The sequence below is a fragment of the Arvicola amphibius genome, chromosome 12 (assembly GCF_903992535.2).
Source record: "Arvicola amphibius chromosome 12, mArvAmp1.2, whole genome shotgun sequence".
NCBI lineage: Eukaryota > Metazoa > Chordata > Mammalia > Rodentia > Cricetidae > Arvicola > Arvicola amphibius.
Window position 1 is genome coordinate 98,574,170 of NC_052058.2, and position 20,078 is coordinate 98,594,247.

The window sequence follows — 20,078 nt, forward strand, 5'->3', positions numbered from 1 at the left end:
TCTGGACTGCTTGTCTCGGCAGCAGGGACAGACTTCTAATTTCCAAGGAAACAGTCTCCAAGCAGGAAACCTATTCTTGTAACCAAACCTTAAGTCCAGTATGCATCTCTGGACAGAAGGATGCAGACAAAGGGTATGCTCCTTGCAAGAGCTGCGGCGGACTTGTATTCTTCTCCCCAGGAATATTAGGGTACAACCAATCAATCTTCAAAAATTTTAAAAATTACATTTGTTTTATTTATTTATTTATTATACATGTGCCATGGTATGGGGTGGAATTCAGAGGACAATTTGTAGAAGTTCTGTCCTTCCACCGTGAGTCCTGGTGATAGAACTTAGGTTGTAAAGGATGGAACCTACCTCTAGGTGGAGACATGTCCTTGTCTCCTCCCTGAAGGGTTGGTTAGTCCAGCAGGGCAGGGACCAGGCCAGGAGACTATCCCTATGACAAGGTCATTTTCCTTCCCAGAATTCCTGCTCCCTAATGCGGTCCCTGTGAACCCCCATCAAGCCTGGCTGGGTCCAGACTCAGAAGGGCGTAACTATTCTTTTATCTTTGCTCTGTCCTTTTCTTTCAAATGCTGGCAAGAGTCTAACCATATTTTTTTTTTTTTTTTTTTTTTTTTTTTTTTTTTTTTTTGGTTTTTCGAGACAGGGTTTCTCTGTGGCTTTGGAGCCTGTCCTGGAACTAGCTCTTGTAGACCAGGCTGGTCTCGAACTCACAGAGATCCGCCTGCCTCTGCCTCCCGAGTGCTGGGATTAAAGGCGTGCGCCACCACCGCCCGGCTCTAACCATATTTTTAAAATGGCTGACTAATGCGACTGGGTTTTTGTTTTTCTAAAGCTCCTGTCCCTTCTGTGTGACTGACTTCCAGGCTTACCTTCATTCTCCTTCCTCCTAAGACCCACAGCCTGCCTGCCTTGGGGTTTTCCTTTTAAACTCTAATTAATAAATTGCTCTTGAGCTTCTGTTTGAGTTTGTTCTTACTTCTTTTATTAATGAAACCAAGAACCCCAGGAGGAACCCTGATGTCCCCAGCACTGTATGATGTCTCTATTGGACTCCCCGGGAGGAACCCCAATGTCTCCAGCACTGTAAGTGTCTCTATTGGACTCCCCAGGAGGAAACCCCAATGTCCCCAGCACTGTATGGTGTCTCTATTGGACTCCCCGGGAGGAACCCCGATGTCCCCAGCACTGTATGGTGTCTCTATTGGACTCCCCGGGAGGACCCCCGATGTCCCCAGCACTGTATGGTGTCTCTATTGGACTCCCAGGGTCTCCTGCTTTCTAACTCGTTAAAAGGCAGAAGAAATGAAACCGCTCCCGCATCATGACAAAGCATACACGTCATCAAGTTTGGTGGCAAGCGTCTTTACTGTAGGAGCCACCTCACACCTGCATGCATGGCACCTTTTCATTGTGCCTTTACTTCTAGAATGTTCTGCATGTATGTGGGTGCCTATGGATACACTGGTTGTTCAACAGTTAAATCTGCTCAAGCTCTTCACTTTAAAGAACTCTTTTCCTGAGCCACACCAGCCTCTTGCCTTCTTCTTTTTGTATCACCTGGCAGCCAGGCATGACTGACTAGCCGAGACGCCTAGGAGAGACGTAAAGGAGATGCCCGCTTGTCCAGCTGTCTGCAAATGGGGCAGGGTTCCAGGGCCGCAGCCTTCGTGAGTTGTCGCTTGTGTTAGGCAGGGCTTTTTGGGAGTCATCCCTGCTCCTTATAAGGCACCCCTCGCCATCACTTCTGTAAGTAACCCCAATGAAAACTCACTGCTTCACCAAGGGGACTTTGGCGGGATCAAGACTTTGATCTGTCCTGGGCTCCCTAACTGCAGGAATTAGCAGCGCGTGTCTTGTGTCTTGCTAGAAGTCTCACACGACTTCAGTGCCACTTCAGAAGTTTTCTGGGGCACAATGAATGGAGGAGTCTGAGCTGCTAGCGCCTCCAGTCCTGAACCGTTTCCTTTTTTCTCTTTATTCTTTTTATTGAAAATATATTCTTTTCTCATACAATAGACCCTGATTATAGCTTCCTCTCCCTCTACTCCTCCCCATTCCTCCCCACCTTTCTGCCCTATGGACCTACTCCCTTTCTTTCTCTCATTAGAAAACAACAGAATAACAACCAAACATGTTAAATAAAATATAATAAGATGAAGCAAAAGCTATCACACCGAAGATGAACATGGTAACCTAAGCTGTCTGCCCAGCCTTTGTGAGCAGCCCCTGGTTCCTCTCGCACCCCTCTCTTGTTCTTGCTTTACTTGCTCACAAGGGTTTGGTCTTGGGTCTTGCCCACACGTCCACAGCCTTAGTTAGCAACCGCACACTGAGGAACGAGTTCTCTAGCCCAAACTCTTTGGAGCTGGAGCTGATACAGATCATTCTTCCCACAATGCTACCTGGTGGATTCCTGGCCCCTTCACTTTTTCATGTGTGCATGTATGGTGTGCAATGTGGTGTATGAATGTTTTGCTTGTGTACATACATGCACATAAAGACCTACAGTCGATGGCAGGGATCATCCTGTTGTTCTTCTACTCTATTCATTGAGGCAGGGTGTCTCAATCACACCCAGAGCTCAGACAGGGTGAGTCTTGCTAACCAGCTTGCTCTGGGGAACTTCGGTCTCCCACCTGTTATTACAGGTGGGCCACTATGTTCAAATGGGATTTCGGTGGCTTCCAGGAATGTGATCTCTGGTCTACACACTTGTAAGGCAAGTACTTTTTAAACCGGGGAGCTGACTTCCAGCGAACCCCACTCCCCACCCAGCTGGGAGTTTACTGACACTTGTCTTCAGACTGCCGCCTGAATCCCTTCTCTTTTATGCCCATTCTCAATGAGTTTCGCATGTCGATACCTTTGGGTCAGACACCCGAGCATCAGCCTTGACCCCCTTGCATCCAGGCATCACTAGATTCCATCAGATAGTGCACCTCACCTTCCCCTGGCAGCTCCATTCACAGATCCTGCCGCCTCTACCCAGACCAGCCCTCAGCAAGCTACTGGCTTCCCTGAAGTTCTCTTCAAGTTTGGCCCCAGCCTTGTCTTAGTAGTTTAGGTGGCATTGCCCACATAAATAGCCTTGTACTTTGGCACATGTGAGTAGATCTTGGTCTTCAAATAACCAGTTCCCAGAGGGCAGGTCATCTCAGCTCTTGTTACTAGGATCCGATGCATGGCTGAAAAAGTAGGAAGTAGCCACTCAGGGTCTCCAAACAGCATCAGGGCACAGATTGTATTAATTCTATGTATCTTTAAATATTTGCACTTGGTCTTGCTGAAGGCTGAGACACCATCTTTAAATATTTGAAAGGTAGTCATGCATGGCGGTGCATATCTATAACCCCAGCACTTGGGAGACGGAGGCAGGATTATCAGAAGTTCAAGGCCAGCTGTAACTAGACACAGAGTTTAAGGCAGCCTGAGCTAGAAGATTCTCTCTCAAAAATTAAAATAGAGAGAGAGGAAGGGAGGGAGGGAGGGAGGGAGGGAGGGAGGGAGGGAGGGAGGGAGGGAGAGAGAGAGAGAGAGAGAGAGAGAGAGAGAGAGAGAGAGAGAGAGAGAGAGAGAGAGAGAGAGAATAGTACTCTTGCATCAAGGACATATTCGACTACTCTGAATGTAATCAAACATCTCACAGAACAGGATGAGAATAACCCCTCGCCAGCCCTTGAAGCTCCCTGGCCATTCCTGCCAAAGCTTGGCTTTCTCCTCCCAAAGGAAAGAACAATGTCCAAACCAACAGAGGCATAAGGCCAAGGGTCGACTGTGGGTTTGAATCCCCATGAGCCAGGCACTGGCAATATAAAGGGCTTAGACATGCAACATCAGTTGTGGCTAGGTTTGGAGCTGGCTCTCCAGCTCCCCACCCCACGTCACACCACTCTCTCAGATCCCCAGTTATTAAGTAGACCTGAACTTAAATCCTGCCTTGGGGACCTATGTGAGGCTTGCCCTTGGAGAAATAGCCTACCTAAAGCATTTACATGTTTTTTAGCATTTTATGTGTATAGGTGTTTTGCCTGCATGTGTATGTGTGCCTATGTACCATGTGGGTCCTCAGAACTGGAGCAGAAGATGATTGTGAGCAGCCACATGGGTGCTGGGAATTGAACCAGAGTCACCTGAAAGAGCAGCCAATACTCTTAACTGCTGAGCCACCTCTTCAGTGCCCCCCTCATTTTCTTTTTTTAATAATGTGCAGTTGTGTGTGTTTGTGTGGCGTGTGTGCACATGAATGTGCACGCAGATCCCCTGGAGTTGGAGCTGAAGGTGGTTATAAGGCAACTGATATGGGGTCCTCCACAAGAGCAGTGTTCTTAACCTCTTAACCATCTCTCTGGCTCTCTGAACCCATTTTCTCCATACAGTATATGAGGCTAACCATGCCTACCCTGTAAGGTGAAGTTAAACTCCAGAGAGCAATGCTGAAAGCAACAGCCCTGTGAAGCCGCCCGTGACGCTGTTGGCAACAGCTCAGACCAGGGTGCGGTTGGCAACAGCTCAGACCAGGGTGCAGCGAGCAGAGCCTGGCCACTCGAGCTCTCACACACCTACGCCTCCCACCCAGCCACAGGACACCCCTGTCAGCCAGGCATAGGTGTGCACGCTGGTCCTTGGACACCCACCTGCAGCAAGCGGATCTTGTACAGCTTCTCTTTCTCCATGTTGTACCGTCTGTCCAGGTCCTCCTAAGAGCGACAACAGGCCTGTTATCTAGATTGGAACTTCCACTCCCTGACGGAGTCTCAAGTTCCCTCTCTCAGATGGCCAAGTTTAGACCCTCCCACCCATGAGACACTTCCACACTGTCTCCTAACACCCTTTCTTCTGTCAGCATCTTGGCTGAATCCAATGTTCTTTTCAGAAGGAAAAAAGTACTTATTATTTATTACCCAGGGGTGGGGCGGGGAACATACATGTGGAAGTCAGAAGGTAACTCTGTGGAGCTGTCTCTCCCTTTCCATCTTCTGTGGGTTCTGGGGATTGAACTCATGGCATTAGGCTTGCAAGGCAAGTACTGTACTCAGCAGCCCCTAAATCCGATACTCTTAACACTCGTCAACAAAAGGGAGACCACACACTACCTTAAGAGTCTCTGTCCTATGCCTCTGGGTTTTCAGCTAACACTGGTTTTCTGATTATGTTTCTGCCTGTACCCGAGGTATCCGAAATATAAGAACCACTAACCCTACATGTCTATTTAAACTTGCGTCAATTAAAATGAGGAAAATCTCAGTCCCCCAGGTTCAATAAGCATGCACTATGTGTGGGAAGACGCTAATGCGAACATTTTCAACATTACACAGAGTTCTCTGGGACAGAGTTAACGCACAGCTATGGCTCTACATTGAACCTAGACAGAGAAAAACAGCTGCACAGTCTGTTGTCCCAGAGAAAACTACAGAAGGGGCACGAATGCACATGTGCACACACATAGCACATGCAGTTTCTTGGACAGGGCTCAGCTAAAGGTGATATCTAACATATCGCTGTAGGAGTCCCACGTCCAGTCTCCTAACAGGTTATGAAGAAACACCCTGGGCTGGAGAGATGGCTCAGTGGTTAAGAGCAATGACTGCTCTTCCAGAGGACCTGGGTTCAATTCCCAGCACCCACATGGCAGCTCACAACTGTCTGAAGATCCAGTTGCAGGGTATCTGACACCTTCACACCAATGCACATAAAATAAAGTTAAATAAACCATAAAAAATATTTTTAAAAAAAGAAGAAGAAGAAACACCCTAACAGTCCTGCTTGGAGAAGGCCCCTGCTTCTGGCCCGGTCCTCTTCCTTTCTCCTTACATGTGACAAGTATTGTTTTAACTCATAACAAGGTTCAGCAGACTAGAGCAGGCTACAGAAAGCCTATACGTTTGAGCCATGCCTGCCTATTTCTGTAAATAGAGTTATGCTGGAATCCAGTCATGGACATTCATTTATAGTGTCATCACTTACAACATTCGTGCTTGGAAATCGTGCAATCAAGTTACCAAAAATCCCCTTATAATATTGTAAGATTAACTGTGTTGAGCTGCACGTTGGATACCCTGACACAAGCCAGTTTGGCTGCTGGAGCGGTGGTCTGCTACAACGCAGCAGCACAGAAGGCACTTTCCCCTCAGTCCACTCTCTCGCCCCTCAGCGCTTATGTGGCTGATGCAGGCCTCTTTCATCTAAGCAATGAAAGGTCTAAAATGGTACCATGCCCCCAGAGGGCAGCAGAGGAGGAGGTGGCTGTATTGACTAGACAGGAGGCCAGGAAAGCTGTCAGCGCAAGAGCAGGAAAGAGGCTGACCCATCTTTCAGGACAATGCTGGTCCACGGATGAGGAGATACTTACATTGTGAGTCATGGTGGAGGTCGTGGCACCTTGTGGCTCTCCACTGGAGACAGTCTGAAAGGATGAAAACAGGGTCAGTACCTCTGCTCAGTGAGGGGAGCTGAGAGATGCTGAGTGTCTAGGCTTCAGACAGGAGCCGGGAGGGGCAGCTATGGAGCTGAAATGGACCTCGCTTTTCTGAAGAGTAGCCAGACTGTTCGAGAAACCCAGATTTTAGACTGTTCTTTGACGTTTGCCAGATACACCCCAACAAGCTCCACTGAAGCTCTTTTGAGTGTGTGTGTGAACTGTGGGGTGGATGTTGGTGCCTTCCTCGATCATTCTCTACCTTATTTACTTAAAGAAAAAACATTATATTTATTTATTTATCACATGTGTGTATATTCACAGGTTTGTGTGTGTATGTCAGAGGACAGCTTGCTGTTCCTCTCTACTGTGTGGGACCGAGGGGTCAAACTGAGGTCATCAGGCTTGCGGGTAAGCACTTTCACCTGATGAACCACCTTGCCTTATTTTTTTGAGCCTCAGTCTCTTCACTGAACCTGGAACTTAACCAGTTTGGCTACCCAGCTGGTCAGTGAGCTTCGGGGGTCCTTCTGTACCCACCGCCTTACTGCCTGGCTTCTACAAGGGTGCTGGAATCCAAACTGGGGTCTTTGTGCTTGCACAGCAAGCAGCTTATCTTCTGAGCCAGCTCCCCAGTCTCCTGTGGTTCATTTTCCATACAAGAATCCCTTCAATAGGACGCGATGAGACAAAAATGTGATCTCCGCCAATTCATGGGCCAGAGGAACTGACAATGCCCAGAGGCTCAGCGCCGGGGAAGTACCTGAGGCGGCCAGCCTGGGCTGCATTCCTACCGCTGCTGTTCACTCCTCCCCTCCCTCACAGAGGTGGGCACCTCTGGCCGAAATGACACCACAGCTCTAAGGCCTGGGTCTCACTGGTTAGGGGCAGCACTTCTTCATGGTCTAGTGTCCACTGGAGAGTACTGGGCATGGTGGTGGGGCAGCCGGAAGAGCTGGGGGCTGGGACAGGAGCTTTCCTTCCCTGACCTTCCCATTCCCCCTGCTACAACAGCAGTGCAGCTTCACTGAGTGGGCTCCAGGGCCATGACCAGCCCACATCTGGGGAGAAGGCAGGCTTTGAATGAAGTGTGGTAAGAAAAAACAAAATCCAAGAGATCCACAGGGTCTGGTGGCCCAGGCCGTAACCCCAGCTACTCAGGGCAAAGTGTAGAAAATTTAAAGAGACAGACTAAGTGGGAAATAGAGCTCAGACATTTCTTATGAAGGGAGGGGTCAGAGTTTTGGACCTTTGGCTGAAGGAATCACTTGAATAAGACCGAAGGAAATTGGTGGCAGTAATCGCAGCACTCAGGAGGCAAAGAAAGGCAGATCTCTGAGTTCAAGGCCAGCCTGTTCTACAGAACAAGTCCCAAGTCTGTTACACAGAGAAAACCCTGTCTTGAGAAAAACCAAACCAAACCAAACCAAAAAAACTAAGAAAAAGTTGAGAAATACAATTTGTGTTGAGTGTGGTGTGTGTTAAGGTATACTCGTGTGTTGAGTGCGGTGTGTGTTAAGGTATACTCGTGTGAATAGTGCAGTGTGTATTAAGGTATACTTGTGTGAATAGTGCGGTGTGTGTTAAGGTATACTAGTGTGTAGAGGCTGGAGGAAGGTGTCCAGTGTTCTGCTCTATTTTTCTGCCTTATTCTCTTGAAACAGAGTTGTAGATTAGACCTGGAAGTAGGCCGGTAGTCAGAAAGCACAAGAAATCACCCCCTCCATCTGTTAAGTTGGGAGCATAACCCCGGTCTCTAGCATCCATCCCAGGCCCCTGGCCTGGGAGTTCATTGCTCTGGATTCCAAATCCCAGCATGCCAGGTCCTGACCCCTCCCCTCCCCAGGGTATGTAAGTGGGCTCCCAGAGAAAGAACATGTGGTTCCAGGTTTGCATGTGCTCCCTGCTTTTCTGTCTCCCCTGCCATGCTCTCGGCCATCGGTGAGCACCACTACTTAATAAAACATGGGCATTTAATTTGGTTTAATCTGACCTAATTGGATTTCTTTGCACCGGCCAAGTTAGGATTTTTTCCTAACACCATCCACTACAGTGATGGGGTTATCGGCTCTTTCAGCCATGTGTGGCCTTTTTTAACACAAGAAATATTTATTTTTATTTTATGTGTATGAGTGGTTTCACCTGCATCGTATGCTGCGCACCACCTAGATCATCAGACACCAGAACTGGAGTTAGAGAAGGCTGAGTCACCGTGTGCATACTGGGAAGGGAATGCGTGGCCCTGCAAGAGCAGCAGGTGCTCTCACTAACCCTATGGACTGTACATTCATAGACCCAGCTCAAGGAAGTTGGCAGTCCTTTGGGAACATGATTAATAGTTGGTGCTAAGAGCATGGCCGTCTACTCTGGGCTTGATGTAGCTGTTGCCATCTTTAAACAGAGTAGCAGGGCTGGGCAGCATAAGACCCTCGCATGATCAGACCTTTTAACAGCCCGTCATGTAGGAAGAGAGAGGCTCATGAGAGCCTCCCCTCCTCAAGCCGTGTGAGAGGTGAGCTACTGACTAAAGTGGGTCTCTTGGCACCGCTGCAGGCCTTTGTGCAGGCCTGTGACACCCAAGCCCCTCTAACTAACCCCAATAAATACACTTTTGGTTCACCAAACTGGATTTAGACAGAAGCCCTCCTTCAGCCTGGCAGTGCCATTTCTGGCTGGAGTGAATGGCTGTCTTCATGTCTCCCCTGATGGAGGAGGGTCATCTGTCTATGTGTTACTTTCATTGGTTAATAACGAAACTGCCTTGGCCCTTTAATAGGACAGAAAATTAGGTACGCGGAATAGACAGAACAGAATTGTGAGAGACAGAAAGCCGAGTCAGGCAGATGCCTCAGGCAGTCGCCATGACTTTCCTCTCTGAGACAGACGCAGGTTAGGAACCTTCCTGGTAAGCCACCACCTCGTGGTGCTACACAGATTACTAAATATGGGTTAAAGCAAGATGTGAAAATTAGCCAATAAGAGGCTAAAACTAATGGACCAGGCAGTGTTTTAAATGAATACAATTTGTGTGCTGTTACTTCGGGGCATAGCCAGGCGGCTGGGAGCCAGGCGGGACGAAAAACAGGCCTGCCCACAGCTCCTTCTACACCCCCCAGGGAGAGTCTTGGCACCAAACTGCTGCAATCTTCCCAGCCAGAAAGCAGCTGACGGCACTGAGAGCTAACTGAAGCCTTTACCTTGTCGCCCGGTGTTCTCTCAGCTTTCAGGGTCTCAATTTCCTGCTGCAGACGAGCCATCTCCTCCTGGAAAAGCAAGGTGAACCTTTACAAAGCTCAGATAAGCTATTGACCGGAGATAACCGTTAACTTCATCATACCTGGTTTGTTTTTATGTTTGTGTGCATGTGTGTGGACACATGTATGCATCTGGTGTGTATTTGGAAGTACGCACTCATGCTCATATGTGCACCACAGCATATGTGTAGAGGTCAGAAGACAACCTACAGGGTAATTTTTTTTTCTTCCACAATGTGCATCCCAGGGACTGAGTCAGGTTGTCAGGCTTGGTGGCACGTACCATTATCTGCTGAGCCATCTTACCTGCCCAGTTTAAGTATTCAATGGAGACGGTTCATCTTTACTTTCACTAGTGTATGCCAGGGCAAAAGCCAACAGGGAACCAGGTACTCTGCTCCCACTGGCAAGCTCATCCCTTTCTGGGAAAGAGCTCTCCCAGGCTTGCAAGAGCAGAAAGCGCCTTCCCCATAGAGTGACCTCCTCAGCCTGAGGCAGCTTACACTGCAGTGCCCTGGCTAGCAGGCCCCAGAGCACAGGGGAGGGAAGCCAAGAGTCTCAGCCGAGCTCTGCCTGTCCACCAAGGCCACGCAGCACTTACCCGGCAGTGCGCCTTAAACTCCTGCTCCTGGCTTTTCAGATCCTCATTCATGGCTACAAGGGCTCTCAGGCTCTGGAGAAGGCTGGGGAGGAAAGAACAAGGGCACAGGGCGGGCCATTACCATCTGCTGTCACAAACCGAGAATACAGCCACATCAGGACTACAAGGAGCTCCTTCTTAAGTTCCTTTGTTTTCCCCAAGGTTGTAATGGGAGAGCCACAAACTGTCGTGATTTCCATTTCTGACTATGCATTTGGACCCTCAAACCCAGGAGAAGACAAAAAAACAACTAGGACAGTATTCTAGACAGAATGCGAACGTCAACGAGCTTCAGTGGTACTCACCATTTATTCAGTTGTGCTCAGGGTAAAGTGTGTGTGTGTGTGTGTGTGTATGTGTGTGCGTGCACATGTATGCGTGCATCTGTGCACACATTCATGTGGAGGCCAGAAGACAGTCTCAATTGCTGTTCTTCAGGGGTTATCCCCTGGTTTCTTTTAATTAAAACCTATTGTATTATGTTTATTTAGTACGTGTGAGGAGTGCGCTTGTGCAGCGGGCATGGGAGTCTCCTTCTACCACGTGGCTCCAGGAACTGAACTCAGGTCGTCAGGCTGTACAGTAAGCACTTTATCCCACAGAGTTATCTCAGCAGCTTTTCCTCTGTGTTTCGAGACAGGGTCTCTCACTGGCCTGAGACTGCCCAGGTAGTTTGGACTGGCTGGCCAGCAAGTGCCAGGGACCTGTTTCTACCTGCCTGGCTCGAGGATAACAAGCAAGTACCACTATACCCAGCCTTTTCAGGTTGGATCTGGGACATCAAACTTAGGTTTGCATGCTTAAAAAGCAAGCACTTTAGCCACTAAGCCCACAGTTCTGTTTTACTGTTTTTAATACCAGAACACCACTGCTTAGATCACAAGGAGAGCTGAAGGGAAGGTGGGTGACTCAGTGCAGTCCAAGAATCTCGGTGAGCATCAGGGTGACTGCTGGTCCCTTCTGGATGGTCATGTGACATTATCTGAATGGAAGTGGAGCTCCATCCCATGACCTCTGGCTATTCTGTCCCTTAATCAGATAAATCAAGCATCAGACCCTGAAGTCAGTTTCATCAAAGGGCTAATAGCACCTGCCGAAACCCCTTACCTTGGGTCAGCTTTGGCTTCTAATTTCTCCAGGGCTGCCTGTTCTTTGTCTAGTTTCTCACCATGATTCTTCAGCTACAAGAAAGAACAGAGGCATCATTGGCTACAGAGACTTAAAAAAAAAGGTGTGCTCCATGACCCAGGCCCACCCCTGGCTCACTTGGGATAGATGACTGAACCACTGGCTTTGGTTGTGCACTGAGAAAAATAGGTGAGTCAGACAGATGGGATGGAGGGAGAGATGAAGGAGCGAGATCAGAACCATAATCTGCTAAATGTTGCACTGGCTATGGAAACACTGAGGAAGACTTCACAGTGCAGGAGGAGGAGGTGGGAAAGCCCAAGGTTGTGCAGAGAGCGATTAGGAATGTGGGCAGGGATAAAAAGTGACAGAGAGGAAGAGAGAGAGAGAGAGGAGAGAGGAGAGAGAGAGGAGAGAGAGAGAGAGTAGAGAGAGAGAGAGAGAGAGGGAGGGAGGGAGGGAGGGAGGGAGGGAGGGAGGGAGGGGGAGGAGGGGAGGGAGGAGGGAAGGAGGAGAGAGAGAGATGAGAGAGAGAGAGAGAATAAGAGATGGAGGAAGGAAGGGACATAACACCAGCTCACTAAAGATAGACTACTGTTATTTTTTAAGTATATCTTTTACAATGATCTAGAAAATAAATAAATAAAGTCATGAACTCAGTGAACTCCCAAGCACCTAAAGAAATATATACACATAGGCTGATGGCATGGCTCACAAGTGGCACTTGCTGCCACTCCTCAAAATCAGAGTTCAGTTCCTGGACTCTGCATGGTAGAAGAGAACCAACTTCCACAAGTTGTCCTCTGACCTCCACACATGCACTGTGGCATGCTTACCAGACCAGCCCCATACATACACTAAATATATAGAATGCACAAGTATGTAGAATATAATTGTTATGAAATCATTAAAAGAGTCTTTAGACTCAGAAGATCCTGGCTGTACTCACCACTCCGGAGTGGGTGGAGAGATGGCAGGCTACAGGAGTTCACATTTTGTGTTTTGCAAATTTCTGAACCATGTGAACATGTGATGTATTCAAAACAAAACAAAAAAAGTTTCAAAAGTTCCTAGCTGAAAATGGCAGTACAGCCAGGTGTTACATCAAACCCTTCTCACCTCAAGTCTCAAAATAATCCAGGCTATGATGCTGCAACATGGAAGTAGGTTAACTCATTGGACAGACAGAGGGTTGGCAGATGGGAACAGACAGAAGACAGCTATGGAGAACTAACCGGCGTGGGTGAGAAGAATAGCTTTTAGGGCTGAGGCCTGGATCAGAAGAGCGAGGTTGGCAAAGCAATGAAGCCTGACTCAGTTACACAGGAGAGCATCTGAGGTCCCCAGACGGCTGGCAAAAGCAAAGCCAACGGGAAGCTTCCCAGCTCTGAGTGTCTGTTGCCATGAGCTGATTTACCACAGAGAAGGCAGCCCATCCAGGGAAACAGTGGAAGCGAGCTGCTGTGAGTTAATACTGTCAGCTTGACAGGATCTAGAGCCACCCCTGAGACAGGCTCTGGGCACACCCATGACAGATCAGCCAGGGCAGTCCAGCCTCTAGGAAAGTCCACCCTACAAGAGGGAGGCGCCACCTCCTGGGCTGGTGTCTAAACTGCAGAAAAGGAGAACATGAGCTGAGCCCTGACATTCATCTTCCTGACTGTGTGTGCTGGGGCCAGCCGCTTCAGGTTCCTGCTGCTTTGCCTTCTCCACCATGAAGGACTGCATACTTCAGCTGCGGGTCAGACTAAAGCCTTCCCTCCCTAAACTACTTCTTGTCATGGATTCTGTCACAGTAACAAGCCAAGTAGCTGTAGCCTGTACATAGTATTGGTGAGAGAAAATTTAAACCAGATGAATATGTAACCAAGAGTCCTCAAACACCCGAAGACAGAAAAACATGGTGTATCAACGTACAAGTGAACCCAACTAAAAAAACAACTATAAAGAAATATACACTTTAAATTCATTGAGTACTCCAGGGACCTAGGAAGACAGTATTCATCTAAAAAGGAACTGAGCTTCCATCTAGGAAACTGATTGCGAACCAGAGAGATTACAGCTGGTAGCCCATGCCACTGATGCGGCAGCCAGTTAGGTTCTGGCTTTCCTGGGGTGGCTGTGTGCCTGTCTCCAAGGGTGTCACTGCTGTCACCACCTGCTTGCCACCTTCCACGCCTGGCTTCACTGAAGTGGCAAAAGCAGCCTGCATTCATCACATTAGTTTTCCTGGAAGGGCAGGCTTTGGAGAAATGCAGATTAGGTCTGCGTCACGAGCATGTCTCGTGGTCATGTCTGTCCAGGGCGGCCGGAAGAACGCTGCTCTCATCAGCTGCTGTGGCAGGAAGCCCGGGAGTCTGGTCCCCAGCAGGGAGGGGAGTTTCATGGTGGTGCTTGACCCACACCATCAGTTCATCCACTCCGCTGTGGTCTGACCCGGGAGAGGTGGCTCTGGGCCCCGAGGTCACAGTAAGGGAGGAGGGGACAAATGCTTACCTCTGTCAGTGTCTTCTTCATGTCACTGTACTTGGCCTGGAGGCTGGTGTGATTCGTTTGCAGCTGTGAGTGAGAGAAAGGACATTTGCTTGAATGGGATCTCTTTCTCGGTCCAGATAGCGACGGGATCCTCCTTTTACAATGAGGAGGTAAAAACCAGAAAGGCTGAAACATTTAAACTGCAGGACTTTCATTTTATTTTTTTTTAAACAGTTCTATGTTAACCTAGGTTTCCATGCGTAATAACATGGAGTCTTCCACTGAGTTCCACCCACAGACCAATGGGGGGCACCTCCCCATTCCTAGGATTATATACTGAATGCCAGGCTTTCCAAATGGGTCTTGGGGAGTTGAGTTTGGGGTATCATGCTTGCACCACAGCCCTCTACCAACTGAGCCATGTCCCCAGCAGGCATGCAGACTTTTATCATCCAGAGACTGTCCCCGAGTCACTCTCTGCCTTCTTTATGGTCTGCTTTCCTGGGAGAATATATGAAGGTCTTCCAAAACAGTCCTATCTGTCACCAAGACCTATAAATAACCAATAGCTCTCTTAAAAAGAGCATTTGGGACTGGTGGGACAGCTCAGGCTGTAAGCTGCTGGCCACCAAGTCTGATGACCCAAGTTTAGTCCTCAGGACCCATTTTGGTAGATGGGAGGAATTGAAGCCAGCCAACTGTCTACTGACTTCCATGACATATGTACACTGCCCTCAGAAATAAACAGGAAACAATGGTTTGTTTCTCCCACTCCTGCCATCAGCAGCTCACCTACTGCACCTTCTTCCGAAGGTCTGGGACTCCCTGAGCCTGCAGCCCATATCCCACATCATACACACCAACAGGCAGTGGCATGCCACGACCCTGCTGCAGTCTTCCGTGGCTTCCACAGTCCTAACGCGGACTTGGAAGGTGCTCTGTCATCGGTCTGCCCACTGCACACCCCACCCAAGACTCCTCAACCATCAGACAGGAAGGAGCTGGCCAACTTTTCCTCCCTTCATCTTTGCTTATGCTGTTTCCTAAGCTTCCATCTGGTTCCTCAACATCTCCACGCAGACCTCGCATTCAGTCAGTGCCCATTCATCTTCCCAGACTCAGTCAGCTCCCCAGACTTCCCCACTCAAGCCTCATCTCAACTGTAACACGGTGAGTGTGATGCAAGCTTCATTTACTGCAGGTCTCCATTGCACCTTAGGGTCCTTGCGGGCACGGCCCTCACCTGTTCTTCATCATTCTTACAGCTGAACTCATCACGTTGCGCACACAGCACTCTGCATTTGTGAAGAAACACCATTCTGGTCCTGAACGTTTCTACATTACACACACCGCACATGAATGCATTCTGGTCCTGTATATTTACACACACAAACACACATGCACACATGATGTGTGCAGTGTACATACACATGCACGGTTCTGCATGCATGCAGGCTTCTGCAAAAACCAGAAGAGGGGTAAGACCCCCTGAATCTGTAGTTACAGCCATCTGTGAGCTGCAAATGTGGGTGCTAGGAACCAGAACTCATGTCCTCTGCAAGAGCAATGAGAGCTCTTGATAACTGCCATCTCTCCTGCCGTGCCCTGCATTTCCTGTGACAGGGGTTGATAAACTTTGCCTACAAGGGACCAGGCAGTACACAGTTTAGGCTTTGTGTGTTGTTTGGTCTCTACCACAACTACTCAACTCTGTTATAGTAGCTTGAAAGCAGTCACAGAAAAATAGGAGAGCAAACGAGCATTTATTTGTTCCAGTGAAACTTAACTCATGGAGATGGGAAGAGGGCTAGTGGACAAAGTGCCTATCATGCAGGCCTGAAAACTGAAAACTGGGTCCCCAGGGTCAATGTGAAAAGCTAGGTGGGCATGGAAATGTGCCTCCGATTCCAGCGCTTAGGAGGCAGAGACAAGGGATATCCCTGGCAATTTAGCTAGCGAGACAAGCCAAGCTGGTTCAGAGAGACCTTGCCTTAGTAAATTAAGTGGACAGTGATTAAGAAAGGCACCCAGCAACAGTCTCTAGCTCCTGCATGCCCATCAGGCACAGGCATGTACACTAAGTACCCCCACATACTCGCAAACACCCACACATGTACACATCATCCACATAACTTTACAAAAACTCATGGAGCTAGACAGTACTGAAGGCTGTAGCGTGCCTGAGGCAGTGTCCCCTTTGGTCAGTCTACCACAAGGCTCTTCATTCATCTTCTGATTTTCCCCCTTGGAAGAAGTTTCATTAACTCGAGTGGAATTCTAAAAACACTCACCTCTTCTAGATGTTTGGTCTTCTGCAGAATCTGTTTATTCAAGGAAATGACTTTCCGCTGATGCAGTTGGGAGGTTCCTAACTTTTCTGGACTTTCTTCAGCAGACAGCTCAGATTGCTGTGGGAAAACCCAAGGCAGATAATGAACTCAGCTCTGTTCAGGTTGTCCATCCGTACTCAGTATGAGCAAGGCAGTTCCGGGCAGTCTCACCCAGCCAGGGTATCCACAATGTCCTGCCCAGAACCAAAATCCAGACAGGGAAAGTCTGACGTCATCAAAGTCTGCTTGGGAGCAGGGGACAGCATGGGTATAGGCTGCCCAGCTACAGTTATGCTGAAATCATCCAGGCAACAGCATCTGTTGGGGGTTCTTAGCGGGGATACAGGAGGTCTTATTTATGAGACCATCTGGAAACAGCAAGAGTTACAAACTGGAGACGGCTAAGTGGGTAAAAGCATTTGCCACCACACCTGATGAGTTAGATCCCCCAGAACTTCGGCTGGAGACTTCCACAGGTACAGGCTGTCCTCTAATCTCCACATGTGTGCAGTGGCGAATGTGTAAACACACACAATAAATAAATCATGTAATAAAAATGAAAAAAGCTATACACTGATCCACGTTCATTAAAATTTTATAAATACACAGTTGCAAAGTCTAGTCATTTCCGAGCATGTGTAACAACAAGCAGCAGGGCCGCCTGCTCTCCCTCCACAGAGCACTCAACTACTTCCTACGTCTGTTCTTCTGACTTTAGAGACGCACAAGAAGGAGAAAGTTGCCGAGAGAGGCCATGGAGTAAACCTCTGGAAATGGACAAGTAAGGAGGGGACAGAGAAGGCCAACAGACACAGGACTGTAAGAACTGGAGGCAGGTAAAGGAGAGATGTCTGGGTAGCGTCACAGGGTGAGTGGCTGCCATTTTCCAGAAGGGTTAATGACAATTACTAAGAAATGTCAAAGAAGGAAGCAAGGGCTGGAGAGATGGTTCGGTGGTAAAGGCATGGTGGGCCACCGACTCCTCAGGCTCATCATGGGTAGCAGGAGAACCTACGCCCAGCAGTTGCCCTCCGAGTTACACGTATGCGCCCCGATCCACCACCCCTACCGGTCCCACAAATGAATAAATGTAATTTTTTAAAGGAAGGAAGCAACTTGGTATATAAAGTTAATAGAAACTTTTGTCTCAAAAAGCCTGGTAGGGAGTGGAGGAGCCTGAAGAGACGGCTCAACCATTAAGCACATACTGCTACTGCACAGGACCCTGGCTCAGTTCTTAGCATCTAAATGGTGGCTCATAACTGTTCGTAATGCCTGTTCCAGGGGATCTGATGCCCTTTTCTGGCCTCTATGGTTACCAGGCACATACAATATGCGGTATACATACATACATACATACATCCGTGTATATACATATATATACACATACACACACACACACACACACATACACACACACACACACACACACACACATACATGGACACTCATCAATCTTTCTTTAAAAAAAAAACACCTTGGGGGAAGTCCCAGGGAAAAGAAACAGAAAGGTCACCCTGACATAATAGTGATCATTACAAAAGATAGCTTTATTGAATAGTCAGATGCCTAAGCTAATCATGGATTTCCAGCCAAAATGTAGCAAACCTGTCAGGTAACTTACTGTCCCTGCATGTTTCATCAGTGCTCATGGGTCTGGAAGTTTGGGAAGTGCAGCACTGGGACAAAGACTGCCAAAAGGAGGAGGAGAACCCGCACAGGCGTAAGTACTATGTATCTTGGCTAGGGCTTTCCCTGAATGATTTACACCATTGACAGACCATGAAGGTTTTTCTGTGGGTTTGTTTTGCTGTTTAATGATTCTGGAACTTGGGAACAGTGGGCTGGGTATGAGTGCAGTGAAGAGCCAGGAGTAACATTCTGTATACTGTGGGCTCACAGTCCAGAAGGAAAAAGAGAACACTTGGGGCTGGAGAGACAGTATTCCTTCACTGGTATTAAAGCCTACTTTTTGGGAATTCTGATGTATGTTGAAGACCAGCTGACATCCAGCCCAACAGACTGAACAACATTGGATTCTTAGACTTTCCACTGGAAGATAGCCATTGTTGAACTAGCCAGACCCCAGCCTGTAAGTCACTCTGATTATATATATATATGTATATATATATATATACGCATATATATATATGTACACACACACACACACACACACACACACACACACATAAAGCTTCCCAGCTGGACAGCTTCCTGAAGCACATGACTCAACGGTTAGTAAGGTGGATCTGCACATACATGCATTTGTCATTGCACTTAGACTAGAGAACTATGTCAACATGGATCTGGTCCTCAGAACCCTGAATTAATTAATATGAATTAATACTTTATAAATAAAAATTAAGGAAACTGCATAGGCCATAGAGATATCACACACACACACACACACACACACACACACACACACACACACACGCTCTTTCTCTAGAGAACTTCAACTAATCCACTTGGTAATCTACTCAGTGACTGGAACGCAACAACTGACCCACTGTTTGGAAAGAACATGGAGGGAGCCCACCAGGATGTCAAGGAAGAAAGGAAAAGTTCTCTCTCCAACCCACTGAGAATCACATAAACAGAGAGAAAATGCATGCATACAGGAAGAGCCCCGAAGTCTTTTTAAAACCTTGTTATATATTTACTAGAATATGCTCCACGAAACAAGGGCTTTCAAATCTGTTAGTGCTAAATAAAAATATACTTTCTGGGGACTCTCTCTTTCTCATGTGCTCATGTTTGTGTTGATATGTGCACCTGTGCATGAGGGTCATACACATGTGTGTGAATGTATGTACATGGAAGCCAGGGGCTGGCTTTGGGAATCTTTAATTATTTCCCACCTTCTCTTTGGAGACAGGGTTTCTCACTGAACCTGGGGGTCATTGACTCAGCTGGCTGGGATAACTGGTAGCCCCAGAGTCTCCTCTTCCTATGAGGGAATTATGGATGTGTGTAGCTGCATCTCACTTTTTAAATGGATGGTGGGGATCTGAACTCAGGTCCTCACGCTTGTATGGTAAGCACCTTACCCACTGAGCCATCTGTCTAGTCCCTGCAGTTTCTTACATTTCGTATGAAGTATTAATTCATATTAATTAACTCTGAGGGCCAGCTCATGTTGACACAGTTCTCTAGTCCACGTGCAGTGACAAATACACGTATGTGCAGACCTACCATCCTAGCCTGTGAGTCTAGACGGGCGCTTCAGGAAGCTGTTTGTCCAGCTGGGAAGCTCTTAAACAAAGCAGTTTATTCTAGTGAAGATAGTTCTCAAGGAGCCAATGGAAGTCTGATTGCTTTTCAAACATACTTTTCATTACACAATCTAAAACTTTTATTTCTTCCAAATTATCTTCCTAACAGCCAGGAAAACCCAGACTGAAGGCAGAAACAGGCCTCTGGACCAGCGCAGCCCATCTGTCGTGGCCGACGGACAGTTACAGCGGGAGAACAGGGGACGAGGACCACATTGGTCAGATTCAGAAGACAAACCGGGGCTTTACAACCAACCCTCCATAGGAAAAAGTTTAAGTCCCAGGCATCTTAACAGTCTATTTACAAAATACAGCATCTGCCCAAAAGGCCAGCCATCGACAAACACACCCCTGTGCCACCGAGGAGCACGGGCTGACGTGTGGATCTCATTTTGTTCAGCAACTGCAGATGAAGAACGTGCCGGGAAAACCACAGTGTGGATTAGGACAGTCTGCTGCAGATCTCATGTTTTCTAATGTGACAGACAGAAACGACAGCCATTCTTAGGGGAGATGGCTTTAAATGTCACTTGATGGCATTAGCCTAGT

The 20,078-nt window shown here is 47.9% G+C and overlaps 1 protein-coding gene across 2 annotated transcripts in view; it reads right to left on the reverse strand.

Annotated features, from left to right (window-relative positions):
• Positions 1 to 20,078, reverse strand: part of Ccdc93 (coiled-coil domain containing 93) — a 77,796-nt gene that overhangs the window by 16,022 nt on the left and 41,696 nt on the right. For both annotated transcript variants that reach the window (XM_038349018.1, XM_038349017.1), the window contains exons 12-18: positions 16,216 to 16,332; positions 13,946 to 14,008; positions 11,429 to 11,502; positions 10,283 to 10,364; positions 9,625 to 9,690; positions 6,362 to 6,415; positions 4,647 to 4,709 (exon numbers count right to left, since the gene is read on the reverse strand). In XM_038349018.1, coding sequence (XP_038204946.1) covers positions 4,647 to 4,709; positions 6,362 to 6,415; positions 9,625 to 9,690; positions 10,283 to 10,364; positions 11,429 to 11,502; positions 13,946 to 14,008; positions 16,216 to 16,332 — 519 coding nt within the window. The remainder of the gene's footprint in view (positions 1 to 4,646; positions 4,710 to 6,361; positions 6,416 to 9,624; positions 9,691 to 10,282; positions 10,365 to 11,428; positions 11,503 to 13,945; positions 14,009 to 16,215; positions 16,333 to 20,078) is intronic.